The following is a 21,353-nucleotide window of genomic DNA, read 5'->3' on the forward strand; positions in this document are numbered from 1 at the left end:
CCTTCAGGAAAACTGCTCTACTGAAATTCGACACTGATGCAAAGGAAAAAGAAGAGCCATAAACAAGAGTCGAAGAGGTAGCACGGGGCTATGCCTTTGTCTAAAAATGCAAAGCTGGTACCCTCCAGCTAGCATCACAACGGCAATTCCTACCCCGATCTCAGTTTTGTTTCCAGAACCAGCTCACAGAAATCTTAACTGCAACAGCAGACGAAGTCTCCCACTCTGACCTCCTTTTGAGAACAGAGCTTTTCAACTCTAAGAAAACATGCAAAATAACCACTTAGCTAGATATGTATTATTTTTGCAGGCACGGCAAAAAGGCTGGCCTGCTAAATTTTTCATATTCACTCAATCTCAAAAAATACTTTTTTTTTTTTCCTAAAGGCAGTAAAGGTTGCTCCATGCCCTCAGTACTAGCAAATAACGTATTTTTCCAGCATCACCCTGCAGAATGCATACAGAGCCATTTACACATACTGATAGCCATTTATCTATACCATCTGGCAAGCTTTCTTGCATAATCTCAACATTTCAGTTCATTGTACTAAATAAAAACCATCATGCTTCAGTATACACACATGATATTCAGTGCTTGAAGAGCACTTTAAAAAGCCACATGCCAAGTTCTTATCAGAGCACTCTCTCTGAAGTGATGTCAATAGAAAACTCTTTTCCTTATAAATGAAATACAATATGAACATCTGTTCACCTGGTGCTTGGAAAAAAATATAATATAGAGACAAACTAGGAACAGTTTATACTCAGATCCTGGTGTCCAAATGTTAAGTCTTCTGTCTTCGTAGGATTCTGTTGTTAAAAGCAAAGATTAAACAACTCATTGCTATATAATAATTCTATAGGTTTAGCCTTCCTCATACCTTTTGCACTTAAAGTCTTCTGGATTAAACTGTATATTCATGATTCCATAATTGCTTTCATCGCCTCCCACAGGAACCAAGAGAGGTTTGGTATCCCCTTCCATATTTTGTGAATGCGCCTCCTTCTTCTAGATTCTGTCAGTTATTCTGACCTAAAAAAAAGGAAACGAGACAACCACAATTAAGTAAAACTCTGTTCCTGCTACACATGGCAGAGCCCCAAAAACTTCAGAAGCTCCTGGGGTGAAAGGCACCAGAAAATCCCTTCAACTTGCCACTTGAGAATTCTCATTCCATAATGAAAACATTATGGGGCAAGTACAGTGGGGACAGTATTTTTTACAACACACTACCCATTTAAGTAAAGTGGTCAATGTACAATTGTGCTCTGAATCTGTTTTAGCACCGCAACAGGCAATATAAATTAAAGGAATATGATAGATGCTGTTGCTCATATTGGGACTGAAACCAGTTTGTAAAAAGTGAGGCTCAGAATCCGGATTTCCTTTGAACTACCACAGCTAAGAATCAAGTCTACCATATGCAAATTAACATTAAGTGTATTCATACATGTCTTGTATCCCTGTTCAAAACATGGGACTCCTTTTCATACAGCTCCACTTTTAAGATTAGTGTGATTTTTAAAGGAGCTGTATTTCCAATTTGTAACAGTACAGCTGAGAGCAATTTATCACATTTATGTGACTATTGTTTCACTGAATTACTTCAAATTTTGCAGCAGACACATACACAGTTTTCCAGTGTATTTCCCAGAATAAAGATCAGATTATTGCAGTCTACCATGTCCAGACTTTTTGAATTAAAGGCAATGTAAGGTTTAATAATAATGCATTATATGCATTCAGAGCACTCCTGGCCAAACAATGGGGAGCAGACCGCTTTTAAGCTAATGAAATTCTACTTAGACTGAATTACAGTCCTCACATGGGATTTGCTGCGGTCTCCTATGCAGCTGAACAAATGTAATGGCTTTAACAGCTGTCACCCCTGTTACCTCCTGAAGAATTCCTCAGCCATGGCTCCTTCTTCAAACAAAAACGGTAGAACTACGTGCTCTTTCAGTGAGACTGTTTCCCAACGCTTTAAAATGTTAGGCAGGGTGATGGAAAGACAGATGAGAGCCAGAGCTGGCACAAGATAAGAAAGGATGGCACTGCATGTTTGAAACCTGGGGTGGCGATGGTGGAAGATAAGATAGAAAGAATTAGGTGTGTATCATCCTTCAGCATCCTCATGGAAATACACTGTAAAGGCCCAATCCCAGAAATTACATCAACCTAAGTGAAGCACTGACATGGTTCTATCCCTTCCTAGCTGCATGTTGCCAATCCTCTTGCGTTAGCTCATCCTGCTAATGCCTCCAGGAAAAAAAAAAAAAAAAAAAAAACACCCAAAGAATCTGAAGAGGATGAAAAAGGAAGGAAAGTTAGCAGTTTTCAGCCACGTCCACTCTCTGCAGTTCAAACAATTGCTAAAAGAGGAGCGGGAAAACACTGAAGGACTGCACAGCATGGACTGCAGAAGCACCAAGGCTGGCTCAACCTGCTGAGGAAATGCATTTTAGAGGACAGGTACCAGCTCCTCCTCTCCCTCCCTGCCCCTCGGTGTGCTGAGCACAGGTAATGGCTCTCTGCTGTCCAGGGGAGGGGATCACTGGAGGCTACAGTTCATGGAAATACTACCGAAAGCACTAGTCCCGCCCTTGACAGCTGAAGGGCATTTGTGTGATCCCAGGCAAAACTGGACTGGCAAAAGTGATTCAGATTAAAATTAACCATTCTTTCCCTTGCTTTAAATCCAAGACAGTGTCGAGCTTGGAGCTTGTTGTCTGGCTGCACACACTTACATGCTCGTGTGAAGAAGGGGACAGTGCATGAGTGAAGCCATGTCATCTGCCATTGCTGCCAGTTTCCTCCTAGCTTCAACATCCATGATGAGATTTGAATGAAGTTAGTAAGTTTAAAGGCATGATTTTAAGTTTAAAGGCATGATTTCATCTTGTTCATTTTAGCTCTTTGAGAGGACAAAACAAATGATCAGTGATAATAATCCAGGCAATCTTGAGAGCCTTATTTGCACTCCCTTGCAGCATCTTCTTTCTCTTGCACTTCATTTTTGCCGTCACACTGTCTAAAGCTTTTTTCCTCTCCTCTTTCCAGAGCCTTTCCAAGATGGGGCTTCTCTTACCTACCGTAACTTACTGCTTCCTCTCTGGCCCTTCTATAAACCATCAGATTGAATCCTTTACCCTGAAGTCCTTCTCTTCCACCTCACTGCTGCTGGTTCTTTGGCCTCAACTGTATGTCTGACATTCTCTCATACCTCTCAGCTCCCCTGGTGATACTCAGCTTATGAATTCCCGCTCCTAATTTCCTCTCTATTTTCTGTCTATCCTATACACTGTCGAAACTGTTTTCCAAACCTGCTTTTACTAATCACTCTCACAAAGAGGTTTCTTATTTCACAGCAATATTTTTATTTCCTTTTATGTAGCACTATGTTCCTTTCCAAACTCTGTTTATAGCTCCTCTCTTGTTCATTTCTTTCCTATGGATTTCCCTTATTTTTCTGTAGCTTCCTCCCTACTGATTCCCTGCACCCGCCCACTGTTAAATTCACCCCGGTGCATGTCAACTTCCTCCAGTAGCTAAATACTTCTGAAAGAAACCCAGAGGCCCCAGAGGTTTGACACACTGGTACAGATATCCACCTACTCCTCTACTAGACCCATTACAAAACACTTTTTGCATCCCTCTGACCACACCTGAAGACAGCAGCCTTCATGGACTTTTATTTTTTACAATTAAAATTGTAATCTCTAAAATCTGCAGCCTCTTTATTTCTAAGACCTCACCAGTGGTTTCAGGCAGAAGACCAGTAATGTGGTATTTTCTTTTGTCCCATTCTTTTCTCCTTTTCACCTTAACATCCTGCTTTTTCTGAACACACCTATGTCTCAAAAACAGATCCCTCCATCATTCTGCATTTCGCAACTCTGAGTTTAAATCACACTTTGGATTTAGCCGTAAACACGCAGATGAAAATTTAAATTCCTAATGGCTGAACTGAAATTCAAAATAAATTTAAATCCCAAACACTCAGAAGTGGTTTAAACAGAATTTTCCAGAAGATTGTAGTACTGAGATCCTTTCCTTCCACAGGCCCTGGTTTAGAGTGCAGATTAAGCAAACATCAAACTCTAATTTAAGATGCTGCTTTGAACATATCCCTTCCTTAAAACCTGTTGTAAATAATGTATTTGTGCTTTACAACTCAATTTGACAAATGCAAAACAACATTGATCACCAGTTTGACTTTCTCTGCACTATGGCTATAAATAAAGAAGCCAGAACATTTTATAGTATTCCATACACAGTCCTTCCGAAATGTAGCATACACTAAGTTTGGCCTGACAGCATGATTTGGAGCTTTAGGGGTTGTTGCTTACTGACTTTTTAAGGTCTATTTAAAAGTTGGATTGGTGAAGACATTTTAAATGCTTATTGTTCACGAACAGATAGGTGAAGCTTAGGACCAGCAAATTGATTACTTTACAAAGAGATGCAGCTATTACGTATGTAAAGGCTGCAGCTGGAGCCAGTACAGCTTAAAGATAATTGTAAGCAGAATAGCAAAATGAAGAATGAACCCGATTAACCTCTCTTTTATCTAATTTCTACCCTTTTGACTGGACTGCACTCTCAATAAACATTTTTAATACATGGAATGGAGCCAGTTGTGCTATCTGAATTTAGTGCCTGACAGTTTTTATTACAACAACCTCTTCTCAACTGCTTACTTTCCTAGTGTCCTAGTTATCTAAAGATTTTTTTTTATACTGGGTATCTGATCTATGCTTGCCTCATTCTTGAGGTTTATTTTAAAAGCCAGTGATATGCCAAGTAGTATTCTCTATATGGACTTAAAAGCCTATAATCAGGACTGGGATGTTAAACACAGAGAATTCATGTCACAAATCAAAGTTGCTTCACAAACCTCATTTGGTTTGTATATTTTATGATACATCGTGGTTACAGTTTCCATGAGGCCACTGTTTCATTCAGACAATTACTATGGATCTCTGGGAATTAATGTATAGCTGCTTGGAAATGGAGAAGGCTGTTTTAAAGACCATTTAACTGACCATTTGTTGTCAAAGTGCATTTTCCTGCAACTGGGAAGGAGGTCCCTGCTAGCTGTAGTGTACCTGGCGTTGGCAATATGAATTCATGGTACTTTGTCTTCAGCAGTGCTATGAGTTAAAAGCATCACTTTTCCCTGCTGCTCATTTTCACAGCCTTTCTTCTACCTACTTGTGGTGGCACAGCTATTTGTCTTCTTTCTTGCCTTGGTGGAATGAACAGGAGTGGGATACAGAGGAAGATAATTGTTTTGAGTCTGGTTTGGGGTTGTCTGCATTGCAGTTCTGCAGAACCAGCTGTTTCACTGTCCAGCTGAAGAGACATGGGTAGTGTTTATGAAAGAAAGAAGAAAATACTGCTACAAGCATTAACTAAAACCACAGTCTGAGGGACCACCTACCTCTGACAGTATGTTCCTCATTTTTTCCTCCTGTTTAGAACCTACATCATGTAATGCTGCAAAACAGAGGAGCATTTGAGCTGTGCACCAATGAATGATGTTAAGTATTTTGAAAGCAACTAAGTAACTCTTGAATTTAGCAGTCAAAATTAGTTTTCCTGTGCTTCATTCCTTATCCTTAGAATAAGGATAATGCCAATACTTGCCTAAGTTCACAGACACATTGTAAAGAGAAATTAAATTTTTACATAAAACTTAGCTGTAATTTGTACTAAGCACTGCAAAAATGTCCAAGAGGAACAGGTACGGTTTGCTGAGCACCAAATAAGGCAGACTAGTGTCATGTAAAAGTGAACTGAGCACTATCACTTTGCTAACAAAATACTCTCTATTCTGAGAACTATCCAGCTTGAGAAAAATAATTTTCTGATAACTAAGTGTTTCTAATTGATATCATAATTCATATGTATCAAGATGACTTAGATTGCCTAGGCAATTTTAATTTTAATTAAATTTACCTAAGGTTAATACTCCAGCCTTTGAATTCCACAAGATTGCAACCTCTGTCCTTCTAAACACAGGTTTGTGTGTTTAATTAGCTGTGCATAGATAACGGCTTTGCTTTGTAACATATTTGGTAATGAATGAGAAATACGGATTTTCACCTCAACATATGGCACCCTATATTCTTCTCCAAAAATCCCTCTTGTCTCTCCAGGTCCGCTGCCATTTGCTTGTCACCATTTTGCTCTTATGCAAGTTCTCTTTTTTCACCTGCAGGGACAGGCTTTCTGTCCTCTGCCACACGCATCATGTCTCTCCTCTCTTAACTTCTACTAGTGACAGCAGAGATGAAGATCAGAGAGAGTGATAACTGCATTCTCCCACAACTAAAATTTTATTCATAAGGTAGGAACAAAGGATGAAATTTAATGTTTTCCCCTCCAGCATCCTGTATTGCTGCTGAGGGGAAAATGCTGTAAGAATGTTTTCTTTGCACCCATATTTCATTTCCTTTCCAACTCAGCTTTGGTGAGGAAACTGTTTGTTTTTGTTTGTGAAACTCCTAACACGTAACAGATATCTGCAACTTATTCCTCCAAGCACTTGACTCCATGAGTCAAATGAAAGTCAGTGGTAAGTGCTGTTGAAAACATCTCTCTCAACTTTCACGGCTGTATCTACCACAGCTATTAAGATAAAAAGCTAAATCGCCCACAGCAGCTATTATAAAGGAAATATATTCTTGTCATACCTTTATAGCACCCAAACTCCCACAAATTTGGAGCAACATCAACATTAGCATCTTTTAAGAACTGCTGTACACTGCCTTAAAGCATGCTCATTTGTCCTCCTTTCATTAATGAAGGAATGGCTACATCTAGAAGAAAATTTGAAATACTCTTCCAGATATAAAAAAAATCTGTCCAAACTGTTAGCATGCTAAAATAAGTTTGAGATTCTCTTCTGGGTAAGAGCTTAAAATAGCAATTACTTTTTCCAGTAATAAGCTAGGGACACAGTCCTAACCATTATTAATATCTAATCCCCCACATATTCAAACACTATTAATGTCAAGGTATCTTTCCATGGTCTGCGTAGACTTTGATTCCTGTTGTCCCTTTGCTTTTCAGGATATAATTTCACTGGCTGCCTGCGGTGAAGCTGACTTAGTATGCTTTCTTGTGCCATTTGTAACTCTCCAACAGACATCGGAAACACTACATCAGAATGGTAGCAAAAGGGAACAAGTGGATGAGAATTTAATAATCCAGGTTTTCTGCTGCTAGTCATAAACTGTGATGCAATACCTAGGGGTAGGTAATGCAAGTTACTTTTCCCAGTCCCCCTTCAGGCTGCATTCCTTACGACTTTCAGACGGTAATCTAAATAGGGCTAGACCTTCATTAATCCTCACTGGCTTGGCCCTACATGTTTCTGCTTTTGTTGCCTTCAGGTTCTCTCTCTCTCTCCTGGTTACAAAGTCTGAAAAGCTTCAAGGACTCAAGACAAGGACCCAGCAGATTTAGGAACCTCATTCTAGCCTGGTGGAAGTGCTGTGATCTGGTCTTCTTTATACTGTATGACAAAACTACATTGCAGTTTGCTTGCACTGTGAATCTAACAATGGTAGTTTACAGCTTGGCTACAGATGTGTGTGTCAGTGCTCTTTAAGACGAGACACGCATCCTGACAGATCTTTCAGAGTTACAGCCTAGGCCGTGCAAAGGGATTACCAAACAGGTTTACCCTACAGCAGGAACAAAACTGTGTTCAGTTAGTCAGTCATTTGAGTCATCCCATGAGCAAAGGCTGTGCGTTGCTGGTTTGTGGGACTGCTGTTGATCAGAGAACCTCCCACAGAGGACAGGAGGCAGCAGGCAGAGATGGGCCCTACCATGCCATCACGCCTACCAGTGCAGTTGGACATGCTACTGGAGAAACAGCAGCTGGAGCTCTGAAAGCTGTTTATGCTCCACATTACTAAAGCTGAAGTTGCTGCACAGATGTTACCACTGGTTCTGTAACAAATTCCCAGCACAGAAGACGACTGTGGACCAACCATCATGGACAAAGCCAGTACTCTTAATTTGGAAGTTATGCACCTTAAAATAAACCATCATGGAACCGAGTCACCTACAGCTTGTTACTTTTCAACTTGCTTAATTACAACTGCAATCCTGAATTATTTTTATAGGAATTTTGCCACCAAAAGTTGTTCTAGTGCTTATGTGCAGCAGTAGTTTTCTTTGTTTTGAGATTTCTAGTGGTTCTTTAAAAGATAGCTCCAAGTCAATTAGATTACACAAATGAAAGTGTGACAACTTAAACTGAGAACACATTTTGTTTCAATTCTTACTTAAAGTCACTACTTCTAAAAACCACCTCATACACATGGTTTAAATACAATAATCCACTAATGAAAGCATTTAGTTTAAATAAGGAGAATTATTTTTAAAAGTGCTACTTCGTGTGACCTGGTCTGCTCTTAAATTTTCAGCAAATGAATGGATGAATAAAGCTCCAAGCATAAATCTCAAATAAACTGCTGTCTGTGCACACAAAAATTCTGAGAAATAAGCAGGTTTTACACTGAAAGACAAGAGCTTCAAGACAGGACAGCAGAGTTCCTCTTTTGGGGCAGTGAGTCCTCCATCAGAAGGGACTGAAGAATGCTACACTGGTCCTAAGAGTAGTAGCATACATTTAGAGCTCCTTAGAACTTGCTCATACTCCCCTACAACTTCATTGGTTGAAGATGATTAAAAGTATAAGTAATGTAAGTTAGTGAGTTTTTCGGGGAAAAAAAAAAAAAAAAGACTCTTGAATATACAAGCTGAACCACTGTTGAGCTGCTGCATGCCTCAGTCTGAACTAACGGGTATTTGGTTGCTGCCAGATGATAAATCTAAGTAAAATTAAGAAGAAATGGAACATAATTTTGAGTTGTCTTCAGCAGATAAACCATCTATTACTTTTGCTTATAGAATTTTTTTTGGTGGAGGCTGTAAAGAAATACTTACAAGAACATACCACCTTAGGGATTAACTTACATATTTAACCCCTTTTTTGTTGTTTTTAGGTTAATTTGTCCACAGGCCTGCTAAGACAAAAGTAAGCTTTTCCCGGGTTTATGGATGGCCCGAAAAGCTTTCATGCCGTTCCCGTACAGCAGCCAACGTTCTGACGTTCTGCTCGTTTTCCCACGTAACAGGTTACTCGCACCAGACAAGGCGCCGCCCCTCAGTTCCCCCGGCCCGGCCCGGCCCGAGCCGCTCCGGCCCGAGCCGCTCCGGCCCCCATCCCGGCCCCCTCCGCCCCGCAGACCCAGCGCCCTCGGCGGCGGCGAGGGCGCCCCGCAGCTCGCCCGGCGGAGCGGAGACAACCAGAGCGGAGCGGTCGCGCCGAGAGCCGCGCAAGCCCGAGTGCAGGCAGCGCTGGGGCCAGAGCGGGCGAGGCAGCGACGCCCCCCGCCCCGAGGGGCCCGCCGAGCCGCCCCTTCCCTTCCTTCCCTTCCCGCGCCGCTCCCCGGCCGGGCCCCGGGGCGCTGCCAGCTGGCCCCGCACAAACAGACACGACTCCTCTACCTGCGGCGGAAGCGGGGGCACCACCTCGCCTCGCTCCGCTCCGCTCCGGCAGCCCCGCGCTCCCGCGGCGGCAACAGGAAGCACCCGGTGCCGGGGCGGTGGCAGGAGGCTCTCGGCGGCCTCCGCGGCGGGCGTGGCGGGCCGCGTAGTTCCCGAGGGCAGCTCCGCTGAGGATCTCGCCCGGGCGCTGCCGAGCGTAGGACTACGTTTCCCAGAGAGCCGCGCGCGGGGAGGCGGGGCCTCCCGCCTGACTGCCGGGCGGCCTGGTGGCGGCGGGGCTCTTCCCGCCCTTGGCCTGCGCGTTGCTACCGCGCCTGCGCTGCACTCGGTGGGCGGGGTGCGGCCCCGGCGGGGCGAGTGGTTGTGGCAACGTGCAGGCAGAGGCGTCGTGTAGCTGCGAGCAGCCCGCAGCTCCGGTGTGGGGCCGGCCGCGTTCGTGGGGCCCTCCCACCTCCTCTTCTTCGTAAACTACCGTTAGGAAACAGGGTAGGGGATGTGTGCCGTTCTTCCAGTCGCTGGGCTCCGCTGCTGCAAAGGATGTGCTACATCAAAATACACTCTGTGCCTGACCAGGTTTTTCAGCAAGTTCGTTATGGTACGGACAAGCACCAACCAAACAGCCACAAAGAAAAGATTTGCATTTGTTGGTGATAGTTGATGAAGTGTCTCTATAAAAAAAAAATAAATCTTTTGCTTCCATAGTTTTGCAGTCAGTATGTTAACAAAGTGTAGATGCAATCCTTGACAAAACAAACCATGCTGGTGTTCACCTGACTGGTATGCACCGTCTGTGGGAAATGATGTGTGGTGGGTCTCCTGACCTGCTCCAGGAGGGCTGTGGCGCGTGGGGAGCGAAGGACAGGTAAGCAGACTAGACAACAGGGACAACCAGCCAGCCAAGACATTTTAGAAATTCACTATTTTTAGTCCTAGGGATTTTTTTTTTCTTTTTTTTTTTTTTTTGTCCTACTTAAATCACGTTGGGAACATGTCCTCTTCATAATTGAAACTCTGGTTAAAGTCAAATTCTAGGGACATTTATAGCCATGCTTTGAAAACTGCTGAATCACACGGAAGGAAGGCAGCAGAGATAGCTTCCTCATGTGAGAACAATGTTACAAAACAAGCTAGACATAAATCTCAGTCTGTACTTTCTGTTCAAGTGCAGCCCAAACCAGACTGTGTAGCTAGCAGCAGGACTGCTCCTGCAAGAAAACTTGCTGTGTAATTGATTTTCAGACTGTGGGGAGGAAATGAGGCAGCAGAGATACCAAACACCACCGGTCACCCTGAAATTCAGCTAGGCACAAGCTCAGTCAGACCAAAACTCTTGCTTCTGTGTAGCCCAGGAAATTCACTTGAGCCACTCTTAGAATCCATGTGTACATTGTGGCTCCTGGACTTTTGAAGATTTTAGCTGATGTGTCAAGACACCTGTCCACCTGCTACCACATGAATTTGAAATGCAATGCTAACACCACATTTTGGTGCTATAAAAGTGAATAAAATCTGCAGAAGTAGAAATGTGTGAAGATGTGATTTTTATCAGCATGAAAGCATCTAGTCTTACTCTTGCAAGCTTGTCCTCCGTGCCCTATGCTATGAAAGACTTCTACAGGTACTACTGTAGCAGGTAGATGACCTGTTTTTCATTGCATTCTTGGTCACTAACTACAGTCCTCAAGTTATGCTTTAAAAAGATGCTTTATTGTCAGACCTGCAAGTGAGTCAAACAGAAGTGCAGGGATTCCTCCCGTTCCCTCATGAAAACTGCTACCAACAGCTGACTCTACAAAAGGGTATTCAGTCACTGTCCTGCAGTATTTGCGTTGTGGCTTTTCTGATGACACGTTACCTTCCAGGCAAAGACTGTCTTCCTACATGCCTGGGCCTAGAAAAATGGGAGCTTAAGTTCATTTAGGACCTCTCGGTAAATCTGTGAGACAAAGACTGTATTAAGTCCAACTCTTAAAAAAATTTCCACCTCACACTATGTTGACTCTTTTGATTTTGCCTTAACAGATACTTTGCTCTGTACTTGCAGGTATAAGATAATTGTAATACACACAAAATCATAAAATTTAGGCAGTGTAGAACATTATAGTGGATGAACTAATAACTTTCCCCATCATTGCAAACAGAGGCATGGTCACATGGCTGACAAAGTTAGTAGGTTTTGCATTTTGTTAAGAGAGTACTCCAGATTTCTTTCTGAAAAAATACTTGTAATACATCAACATAGCATATGAGATGTAGAAACTGTTACACTCACAATCTTGTTTGTGGGCAAAGAGAAAGCACATCTTATGTATGAGTAAAACCAAGAATTTGTTGTTAGTATAACTGAAATCCTAATCATTATTAGTCCAGCTCTCTCAGTTACACAAGAAGAAAGAAGAATATTTTTTATGCATGTGCTTACTTTCTACCCCTTTTCATAGTGTTAGCTCACCCTTCTACTGCTGCTCTGGGTCCTTAAGTTGGTTTAATTCTTGGATGGTGGTGAGAGGAGGGGATGTTATGGCAAGCTGTCAGCATCTGGAGTCTTCTGTGAGGAAGATAACGTTTAAGTTGCTGGTATCTTCCTCACTGTAGGAGGTTACACTCACATGGGATTATTTTATTTTTATAAGGTTTTGTAATGTACTTTTATTTGTTTCTCTGGCGATCTGCAGCTCCATGTTACATTTCAATGTACTATATACAATACCATTTATATACATTGGATACTACCTTGTTCTCTTTTGGTTCTAGGTGACTGTGCTTGAGTGGGGCTGGTTGGGCAAAATGACGTCAAGGGTTGTCAGCTAATGTCTTGTGCAACTTGTGCCCTGCCACCATAGTTTACATCGAATTGTTAGCAGCCTTTCAAAAAAAGAAAAAAAAATAGTTGTTGCTCCGTGAAGAATCTTTGGAGTTGAACAAATTAGTTACATTCACCATGTAAATTCTTGGCATTCACAAAATTTAATTGTGTGGCTTCTCTTGAAGTAGTGGGAAGTAATTTGGAGGTAGGAGATAGTGTCCTACAATGAGCAGAATCAAAGGAGAAAGAAAACAAGAGTTCTCCAAGCCCACCAACTAGTTAGAGGCTGCGACATCTGATTGTGTCTGAAATTAACTAAGAGATCACCTGTGGGTAACGTTAGAAGGGATGCACGTACACTGGAGGGGAGGTCCGTGGCGACTCACGCACTGGACGCGGATGAATCCATCAGTGCAGGGGTTAGGTGTGTCCACGTACGTGGTAGGCACGGATAAGTCCATGAGTGTAGGGGTAGGTGCGTGGCGGGCATGGATGGGTCCATGGGTGCAGGGGGGCGGGTGCGTTCGCGTGCGCAGCGGGTGTCCGGGTATTTAACCCTGTGTTGCGCAGCATTAAATTGAAGGCTTGGCTTGACGGTATCCGAGTGATGCCCTGCTTTCCCCAGAGCGGGGCTCCGGTGCGTGCGGGGTAGGTTAGCTGGCAAGAGAAGCCTGCAATCACCCACCAGTGATTATAGATTTGCCACCATGACTGCATTCATAGTTGCTTCCCTATGAAGAGTATTAACCTAAACTATCTCCTTTGAGCAACTCAGGGAGTGCTGAACATGAAGTTATGCCGGCAAAGCTGAGGGAATGGTAACCTGTTGGCAGAAAGGAGGATGAAGAATGAAAGCTCTCAGTCTGGCTTCGTACCACAGTGGCACATCTGACATTAACTGTGAACTTCTCCAGAGAACAGACATACTGCTCTTTTTCTTTATGGATGTCTGAAATAGAGCTTCAGTGCAATGAAAACGAAAGCCATTTTGGCTGATGGAGCAGCCTAGTCTGTTTTCTTGTTTAGGCAAAAAGTGAAATAGTGTGTTATGGAATTAGTACAGTGGGTAAAATTTAGCTCGCAAGCCTCTCTGCTAGTTCAGATGCTGCTTCAGGAACTTGTAAATAGCTTAATACAGTTCCCACAGGCATGCTCCCACTGCAAGTTCTTCATCCTTGGACACTGTGCATCTTACTGATTACTTACTGAAAATTAGTAATTCCACACAGCTGTCTTGGCTACCTGCACGAAGCGCAGCCTCATATATATCCTCTAGAGGCGCAGTTTTAAGCTCAGTGAGGCAGAGAAGCTGGTTCTTACATTTCTTAGCTGCTTTGCATTCTAAATTGAGCACAACCTGTGTCGTGTCCTGATGTTCCTGAAAAATGAGCAGCTATAAAGGGCAGGGGTTAACCAACAATGAGTAAAGTGAAAATAACCAGAGCATTACTTCAGAGACCACTCTCCAATAACCTCAATCTGCTGCAGGAATTTGCCTTACTGTTGCCTAAAGCCCCTACTAGACATTCAGGTGTTCACTGCAAAATTACAGATCTGGTGTTACTTCTCTGCAACTGAAGACAACAAAGTACACAAACAGGAACACAGTTTTTCTAATAAGGAAAATCTGTTGAACATGGTGGAGCTGGTTAAGAAGTATTTATCACATGTATGAAACGACATATACTTCCTTTATGATTTTCAGAATATGTACTGCTATATTATTTCATAGCATGAAAAGAGGCACAGAGAAGACAGACGCTCTACCAGCAGCTCAGAAACACAAGAAGAAGTGTCAGGGTAGTTGCCATATTTTTTACTAGATGTATTGAGGTGTTACAAGTCCTATCTATGTTCTCCTGCACTTCAACATAGATAAAACTCCCGAGCCACGAATTTACCCCTTTCTACCAAGTCTGCTGTAACAAAAATGTATGGGAAGGGGATGTTGTTCTGAGGTTTGTTTTGGTTTTTTTTTTGTTTTTTTTTTTTTTACAATATAACCCGTTTAACCTAATTAAACTTTTGTTTAAAAATTCTAGCCAAGGGTTGTTACCTCTTATGCTAATGCTTGAAATTTTTGTTTGCAGTAAAATGCTTAGTGTCTTACTTGCAGTTCTGCCAAACAGTGGGCTTAGCTTTTTTTAGCAGTAGATGTTTGTAAAATAAATCACACTTCAGCAGTCATACATGAAGAAATTAAGGAATATTCATATGCTCAGAGAGCCAAGCAGGGTCCTGGCCAAAGCACAGAAGCATCCTAATATTGTGACCTTGCACTTTCCTGGGCTCCCTTCTCCTTCCACGTGCACCTTGCCCACCCCGAGGCCACCACTGCTCCGCACTGCGGCAAACACCACAGCGAGACACACCACGCATCCCTCTCCCGTCCTTTCACCGCCGCACGGCAAAGGCAAAGGCAAAGGCCGCGGCCCGGCCGGGCCCTGCCCCAGAGGCTCCAGTCAGGCGCGCAGCAGCCCTCCGGCACCGCCCTCCCACACCCCTAACGGCCCCAACGGCCGGCGCGCGCGGCACTGTGGCCCGGTGACAGCCACCAGCGCACGCGCTCTGCGGGCGACCCGCACTCCTATTGGCTGGCGGGCGAGGCACGTGACGGGCCAGCAACTGCACGTGGCGGTGGCGTTATCAGGGGCCTCGGTGGAAAGCGCCATTTTTTTTCAGCAGGGAGCTTCGGTGGTGCGGTGGAGTAGGTAGGAGCGGGGTTGGGTTCTTCTCTTATGGAACTGGGAGGTTCTCCCCTCCTCTCCCCAGGAGGACCTCCCCCGCACCTGTCGATGGAGGGAGGTAGCAATGAGGATAGAGATTGCTGGGACAGACTGGCTCAATAGTGTTTGCTATTTGTGGGTGCCATGAGACCCACTGGGGGAAGGCAGGAGGTTGCTGCTAATGCATTTTATGTCTTGCAAGCAGATCTGCCCCAAGAGAGGATGAACCAAGAGGACTGGAATGCAGAAATGGGGGATGAGGTGTCACCAATCCTCCCACCACTTGAGCAGGTATGAGGTGGTAACTGTTTGGTTGTTGCATGTTTGCTTCTCTTCCCCTTTCCTTCTTCCCATCCCAGCCCTGCAGCCTAAGTGGCTGATGGGCTGTGGTCTCCTGTTTCTCTGGTTGCTGAAGCACTTGGAGGACCTTGCCCTTAACTTGCATGTCTTAACAAATAGTAGCAATTTCAGTCTCTGAAAATGTTGAGGTAACTTGCCTTCCCAGAGGCTCCTGAGGCATGGTCAGTGTAGCCAATTAGTGTTACTCATCCAGCAGCTTAATGCTGCCTCCTTACATTGGGTTTGAGAGGATGGGTACTTTTTGGAAAAGTATGTGGCATAAAAGTGGCACATAGTAGTAACTCGTTAATTATGATATGTGGGCTAGGAATTGAGTACCTGTGTGGATAGGCTAGTGGACCAGCAGAAGCTGGAAAGGAAGTAGCTAAAGCTTACACAGGGTATTAACTTAGAATTGCAGGTCAGTTGTGGTAAGGTGTATTGAAGTAAAGTTTTGTAACTACTGAGAGAAGTGGTTCCTGTTGCCTGCCCTTTTTGTGTTCTGATACATTCCTGTTCCCTTATGTGTGCCAGATTTAGTATTTCTGAAATTGTAAGGAAAGCTGAGAGGAGATTGCTAGTATTTGGGTTTTAGTAGGCTGCACTTTCTCACACAAGTTAGATTGGTTTGGTGGTCCTTATTACTGTCTCTTGAGTAGTGAAAGGGCAGTAGTGGAGCTGGGTTACTGGTGACTAGCAGAACCGTGTCTTTTGGTGATAGTTCTTGGCTGTGAGTTAGATGTGAACTGTAACTTCTCTCTGTGCTGTTGATATCCTTGTAGCTATTCTATTTGCTGTGTCTTTCTGCTGGCAGTCACTGAATTGCTGTTTGTTTTTATCACAGCAACAAATAGACTATGAGTGACTCTGTCAGCTGATCTCTGTTATTCAGTTAATATTACACTTCATGTTCTTTCCAAACTGTATGGTCTTAAATGCGTAGGTACCGTAGGAAGGGTGAGGAGTGCACCTCTTTGAGGACTGCAGATAGGACTTTGAATATTATTTACAGTATGGCTTTGCAAATATGGTAGGCTGCTATAGGAAGTTTACTGTTACTGAAAAAAGGAGGTTTCCTCCCCACTAGCGGTTTGCTTACTGCTGTTTTGTTCAGGTACCAGTGCTTATTGTATGTTTTGTGAGCTCTTTTAATTTTCTGACCTGCAGACTGCGCTTCAGTGATGGAGAAGTAGCTTAGATGGCCTTGACTGCTAAGGCTGGTAAAGAGAAAATAAATGGAAACTTATCTTTTCTTGATAACACTAAGTTGTTACGTGGACCCCTTTACTTGGGAAACTGCAATCTTAGAAAATGGGAATCTAGGCTTAAATGTGTATAAAAACCTAGTTGACTTCATTGCATCTGTAGCTGCATATGTGTAAGTCGGTCTCATCACGATGATTGTCTTCTGAAATAAGCTAACATGGTCACTGTATTCTCTAGATAGATTCAATCCTTTTGCTTTGTATTTTTAAAGTGTTTTTAATACCCAGCGTTTTAGGGAAGAGGAGCAAAGAGGCTCATGGATTCTGGCTAGGATTAAATTAGCAGCTGTATTTCCAGATCTAGATAGTTCCCAGTCTTCCTTCCCAAGCCCTCAGGAAGCTATCATATATCCAGAAAGAGATGGAGCTGTTGCTTCCTCTCAGATTTTGTTTAAGCTACTTCTGTAAGTTCTCTACTCCGCTCCCTCTCACCCACCATAAGTTTGCTGGGCTACTAAAGTGTTTGCAAACCCAGCTTAATTAAACTGAAACTGGAAAAAGGTGCTTGTAGAAATTACTCAAGTTAAATTTCTGGCAGGAGAAAATTTATGAAAGTAGGTCAAGATGTGGTACATTTAAGTTGTTAAACTGTGTGCATCTTAATAGTCTCAAGAGTTTGGCAGCAGGTGAGAAGAATCCTTAAAATATAGTTCTGGAGTTCATAGCAGGACTAGGGTGATGTCAGGTATGTACTGACAGGCCTGGTTCTGAACTGCATCCTCTGTAGAAAGTCTTCCTGTTCAGTTCTTTACATAGCAGCAAAATGCTTTGGTGTGAAAAAAAGGATAGGGTACAGGAGTGTAATGAGAGGCAGCTGAGGACTAATGTTTTGCTGCTTCTGGTGTTGTTGAGTGAGTATTGCTATGAGAAAAAACTGCAGTAAATTTGAGGAGAGTCTGTAATGAATCTTTGATTGTTCACTTGGCCTTAATAGGCATTTAAATTCAACCTTGAGGAATAGGAAGGAAGAGGAAAGGTGAATGGCTTATCCAAGTGGATGTATAAGGCTAAAAGTAAGATTGCCAAATACAGGATACACTTTCAGAATAGTAATTTTATCAGTTTGGGTTTAATTTCCTGTAGTGATTGCTAGCCACACTGAGAAGTGTGAAAGCTGTAGTAATATCTTGAAGTAAAAGATTTGGTAGTTATGTGATGTTCCTCAGTCAGCTGGTGTTTTGGCTTACTAGTACATATCTGGCTTGCATTAAACAGGAAAAAGGTAAACATGGCCTTTGCTGGAAATAAAATTGGCTGTAATAGTAAAATGTGAAAATCAGGTGCTGTCTGAATTGTTTAAAATTCAGGAATATCTAAAGCTTCAAATAAATGGACAGGGATGGACATAGGTCAGATATTTCCTGCTAAGATAATCTGTGAGCATCCGTTAGTAAAACCCTAGAAATGCCGTTATGAAGCTGATTAAAACAGATTTTGTTCACAATACAAACAGTCTGAAGGATTGGAAAAGAAAAGTACTTCAAAAGATTATAGTGTTATTTTGAATAATAAATATTTATTACATTGAAGGCTTAAAATGTTTGTTGGCAAGGTGACAAAGCTGATGCCTCCATAAATCAGTGACAGAAGGCAAGATAAACTTACTTAACTCCATGTCAGCGGTGTATAATGGGGTTTTGGTGACCTTCAGATGCAAACAGTATGACATTTAGTATACTGAAATGTAATGAACTGAAATGAAGAATCCAAGGGACTGCATTTCAGAAGGTGCAGAAGGCAACTTCTTTCAAGTGCAAGACTTAGCGACTGCATTTGTATTTATGTACTTTGCTTAACCTAGGGTTAACATGATGTTCTGCTTTTTTTTTTCCTTTTTGTAGGCAAGCTTCTCTGGAAGACCAAATGGCCCTTTTTCTGACTTCAGTCCAAGCATAGGCTCATTGGGTACGTGAAAGGCACTTTTGATTTTACTGACATCTGGCAGAGTTGATCTCTTGAACAGTTTAGGAGATTAAAGAAAACCAAAACTGTGAAAATATCAACCTTGTGATATTTTTGTGTGTCCCCTATAGAGTAAGTAATGTGAAATTATATGGGTAACATAACGAGTAGGCTTTCCTTTTGACCCTCAACCCTCCTTTATTTACTGCAGTTACGTGTTGAATACAGCATATAACTTCTAATGAGAGTCAGTAGGTGTTACCTGCCAGGTATTTCCAAAACAGGCTGTGCTAAACATGAACAGTATTGAAAATAAATAAGGTTATATGTAGTGTTGAGCAGTTCTAGCGAGGTCCTATCTGGAAATAAGAAAGGTTGGATGAAGTTGTTGAACAGAAACGATTTTAAAAAGCCAACAAAAACCATAAGACAAAACGTTGATGTTTGGTATGAAGTTTCTGTAAAGCACTGTTGGTTTAATCAAGAGGATGCCTTTATTAACTTGAACAGAAGCTTTAGATGTAGAAGTTAGAAGAGGTTTACATATAGAAGATAGAAGTTTTAAATATGCCAAGACAGGGTTGCTGCTCAAGGCGGTCCCTGTTTTGCCTCAGGCTTTACTTTGTGGGACTCTATAATAGTGTCATGGTTTAGCCCCACTTAGGACTAAATTACATAGCCTCTCTCTCACTCCCCCTACCCTTCAAGGGACTAGGGAGAGATAATATAAGAAAAAAGGCTCAAGGTTTGAGATAAGGACAGGGAGAGAGCCTTAAAGTTGCTATTACAGGTGAAACAGATTTGACTTAGGGAAAACTATTTATTTATTATTAAAAACAAAGCAGGATAATGAGAAAGGGATGGGGAGAAGTTATCTTTTTCTCTCCCTCTTCCCAGGTTTAACATTATCTCTGCCTACTTCCTTCCCAAGTGGCGCAAGGGAAAAGAGGGAATGGGAGTTATGGTCAGTTTGTCACATGTCACATTACACGCCTCTCCTTCCTTGTCGGGGGGAAAAACTCCTCACATTCCTCCTCTGCTCCAATGTGGGGTCTCTCCACAGCCAACAGTCCTTCATGAACCCAGCTTTGGCTGGGTCATTTTTCCATGGGATGCAGTCCCTCCAGAATGGCTGTCCCAGCAGGCCTTCCATGGGCCACAGCCCCCTTCAGGCATCCACCTGCCCCAGCGTGGGGTCCTCCCCGGGCTGCAGGGGGATCTCTGCTCCTCTGTGGGCCTCCATGGGCTGCAGGGGGACAGGCTGCTGCACCAGGGGCTGCAGGGGAATCTCTGGGGAGATTCCCCTCAGGGTGAGATTACTGCTCCCCCTCCTTCTTCACTGACCTTGGTGTCTGCAGCCGTTCCTCTCACAAGAAGTTCTTTACAACCTGCTCAGGCAGATGCCTCTCAGATTCTTTTCCTGTCTGCTCTCCACTTCTTGCTGCCAGGCCGGGTCAAGTCAGGCCCAGGTGGCCGCCCAGCAGGAGGCCAGACGGTGAGGGCCTCAAGGCTCACAAGGCTTGTGCCTCCCCCTCTCTGCCTCTGCTGCTGCTTCTTCACATCTTCTCTTGTTTTTGTTTTTTTGTTTTTTTTTTTCTCCTTCTTAAATACATTATTGCAGAGGCCTTATCGCTGAACATTCTCTCACCGATTGGCTCATCCCTGGCCAGCAGCGGGTCTGCCTTAGGCCCAGCCAAATCTATTGGACAAAGGGGAAACAACTTGTAGCAGCCTCTTACAGAAGCTGCCACCGTAGCGGCCCCCCTCCTGCCCCCCTGCTCCCCCCAAATAAAACCAGGACAAATGGATTAGGAAACAAGTTTTGCTTAGAACCAGCAGTTTGTGAGATAAGGCAGTTGGGATGTTCTCAACTGTAGTCTTTGAATTTAGAAATGGTCTTCAAGACTGCTTGAGGGTATTTTAACTTCAGAGAAGTTCAGTCTGAGGTCAGCATTTTGGGGTTATATCATTTAGTTGATCGAGTAGTGGAAGAATAACCTAACAACCTAAACTTTATTTTAAGCAAATTAGCACAAATTACGTTGATACTATAGAACAGCCCAGGTTGGAAGGGATTTTGAAAGATCATCTGGTCCAACCTTTCTGTGGTAAAGGAAGCCTAGATAAGATTATCTAACACCCTGTCCAATCCTATCTTGAAAATGTCCAGTGATGGGGACTGCACCATGTTCCTGCAGGGTTGTTCCAGTGAATGATTGTTCTCACTGTAAAAAATTGCTTTCTTCGGTTGAGATGAAACTTCTCCCGGTGCAACTTAAACCTGTTGCCTTTTGTCTTCTCCTCGTGGCTCTTTGTGAAAAGAGAGACTCTGTCCTCTTTGTAGCCATCCTTAGAGTACTGGAATACTGCGATGAGGTCCCTGGGCCTTCTGTTCTCCAGGGAGGAAAGATCTAACTCCCTCCTCAGTCCTTCCTCTTAGGGAAGGTTCTCCATATGTTTATAACTGCTCATGTGTTCATGAGCAGTTAGAACATAGCAATATGTTTATTGCTGATGCATCTCTCACCTGCCTTTTAGTGTACAGCTGAAAGGCAGACTTACTTTCTCCAATTCCTTGTCCCCAAGATGTGTGGAAATCAGGAAGGGCAGGAACAAGATATTGCTTGTGCTAATTGAATTCCTCTGAATTTGCACAGTTACAGAAAGTAGAAAATTCAGGACAGACTTTGCATTCATCCTAGAACAGCAGAAGTGTTTTATGAGGTCTCCAGGTTGCTAACTTCAGTAATGGTTTGACACAGAACAAATAGGAAAGGCAATTA

General features: G+C 43.1%; 2 protein-coding genes across 5 annotated transcripts in view; one reads left to right on the forward strand and one right to left on the reverse strand.

Annotated features, from left to right (window-relative positions):
* SLC38A9 (solute carrier family 38 member 9) overlaps nucleotides 1–9,659 on the reverse strand; it is a 50,027-nt gene extending 40,368 nt beyond the window's left edge. For 2 of the 4 annotated variants that reach the window (XM_086771061.1, XM_086771059.1), the window contains exon 1: nucleotides 882–1,001. Coding sequence is in view for 1 of the 4 variants with exons in the window: in XM_086771057.1 (XP_086627183.1) it covers nucleotides 882–985 (104 nt within the window). In the remaining 3 variants the exon portion in view is untranslated. Of the gene's footprint in view, nucleotides 1–881; nucleotides 1,034–9,532 lie in introns of those variants that run through there. The other 2 variants (XM_086771057.1, XM_086771058.1) reach the window with 2 other exon arrangements.
* A 5,549-nt stretch (nucleotides 9,660–15,208) lies between these two features.
* DDX4 (DEAD-box helicase 4) overlaps nucleotides 15,209–21,353 on the forward strand; it is a 37,351-nt gene continuing 31,206 nt past the window's right edge. Inside the window, exons 1-2 of the mRNA XM_086770579.1 lie at nucleotides 15,209–15,355; nucleotides 18,510–18,573. Of these exons, the coding sequence (XP_086626705.1) occupies nucleotides 15,209–15,355; nucleotides 18,510–18,573 (211 nt within the window). The remainder of the gene's footprint in view (nucleotides 15,356–18,509; nucleotides 18,574–21,353) is intronic.

This window comes from Chlamydotis macqueenii, chromosome Z (genome assembly GCF_036417535.1).
Source record: "Chlamydotis macqueenii isolate bChlMac1 chromosome Z, bChlMac1.mat, whole genome shotgun sequence".
In the NCBI taxonomy this organism is placed as follows: Eukaryota; Metazoa; Chordata; class Aves; order Otidiformes; family Otididae; genus Chlamydotis; species Chlamydotis macqueenii.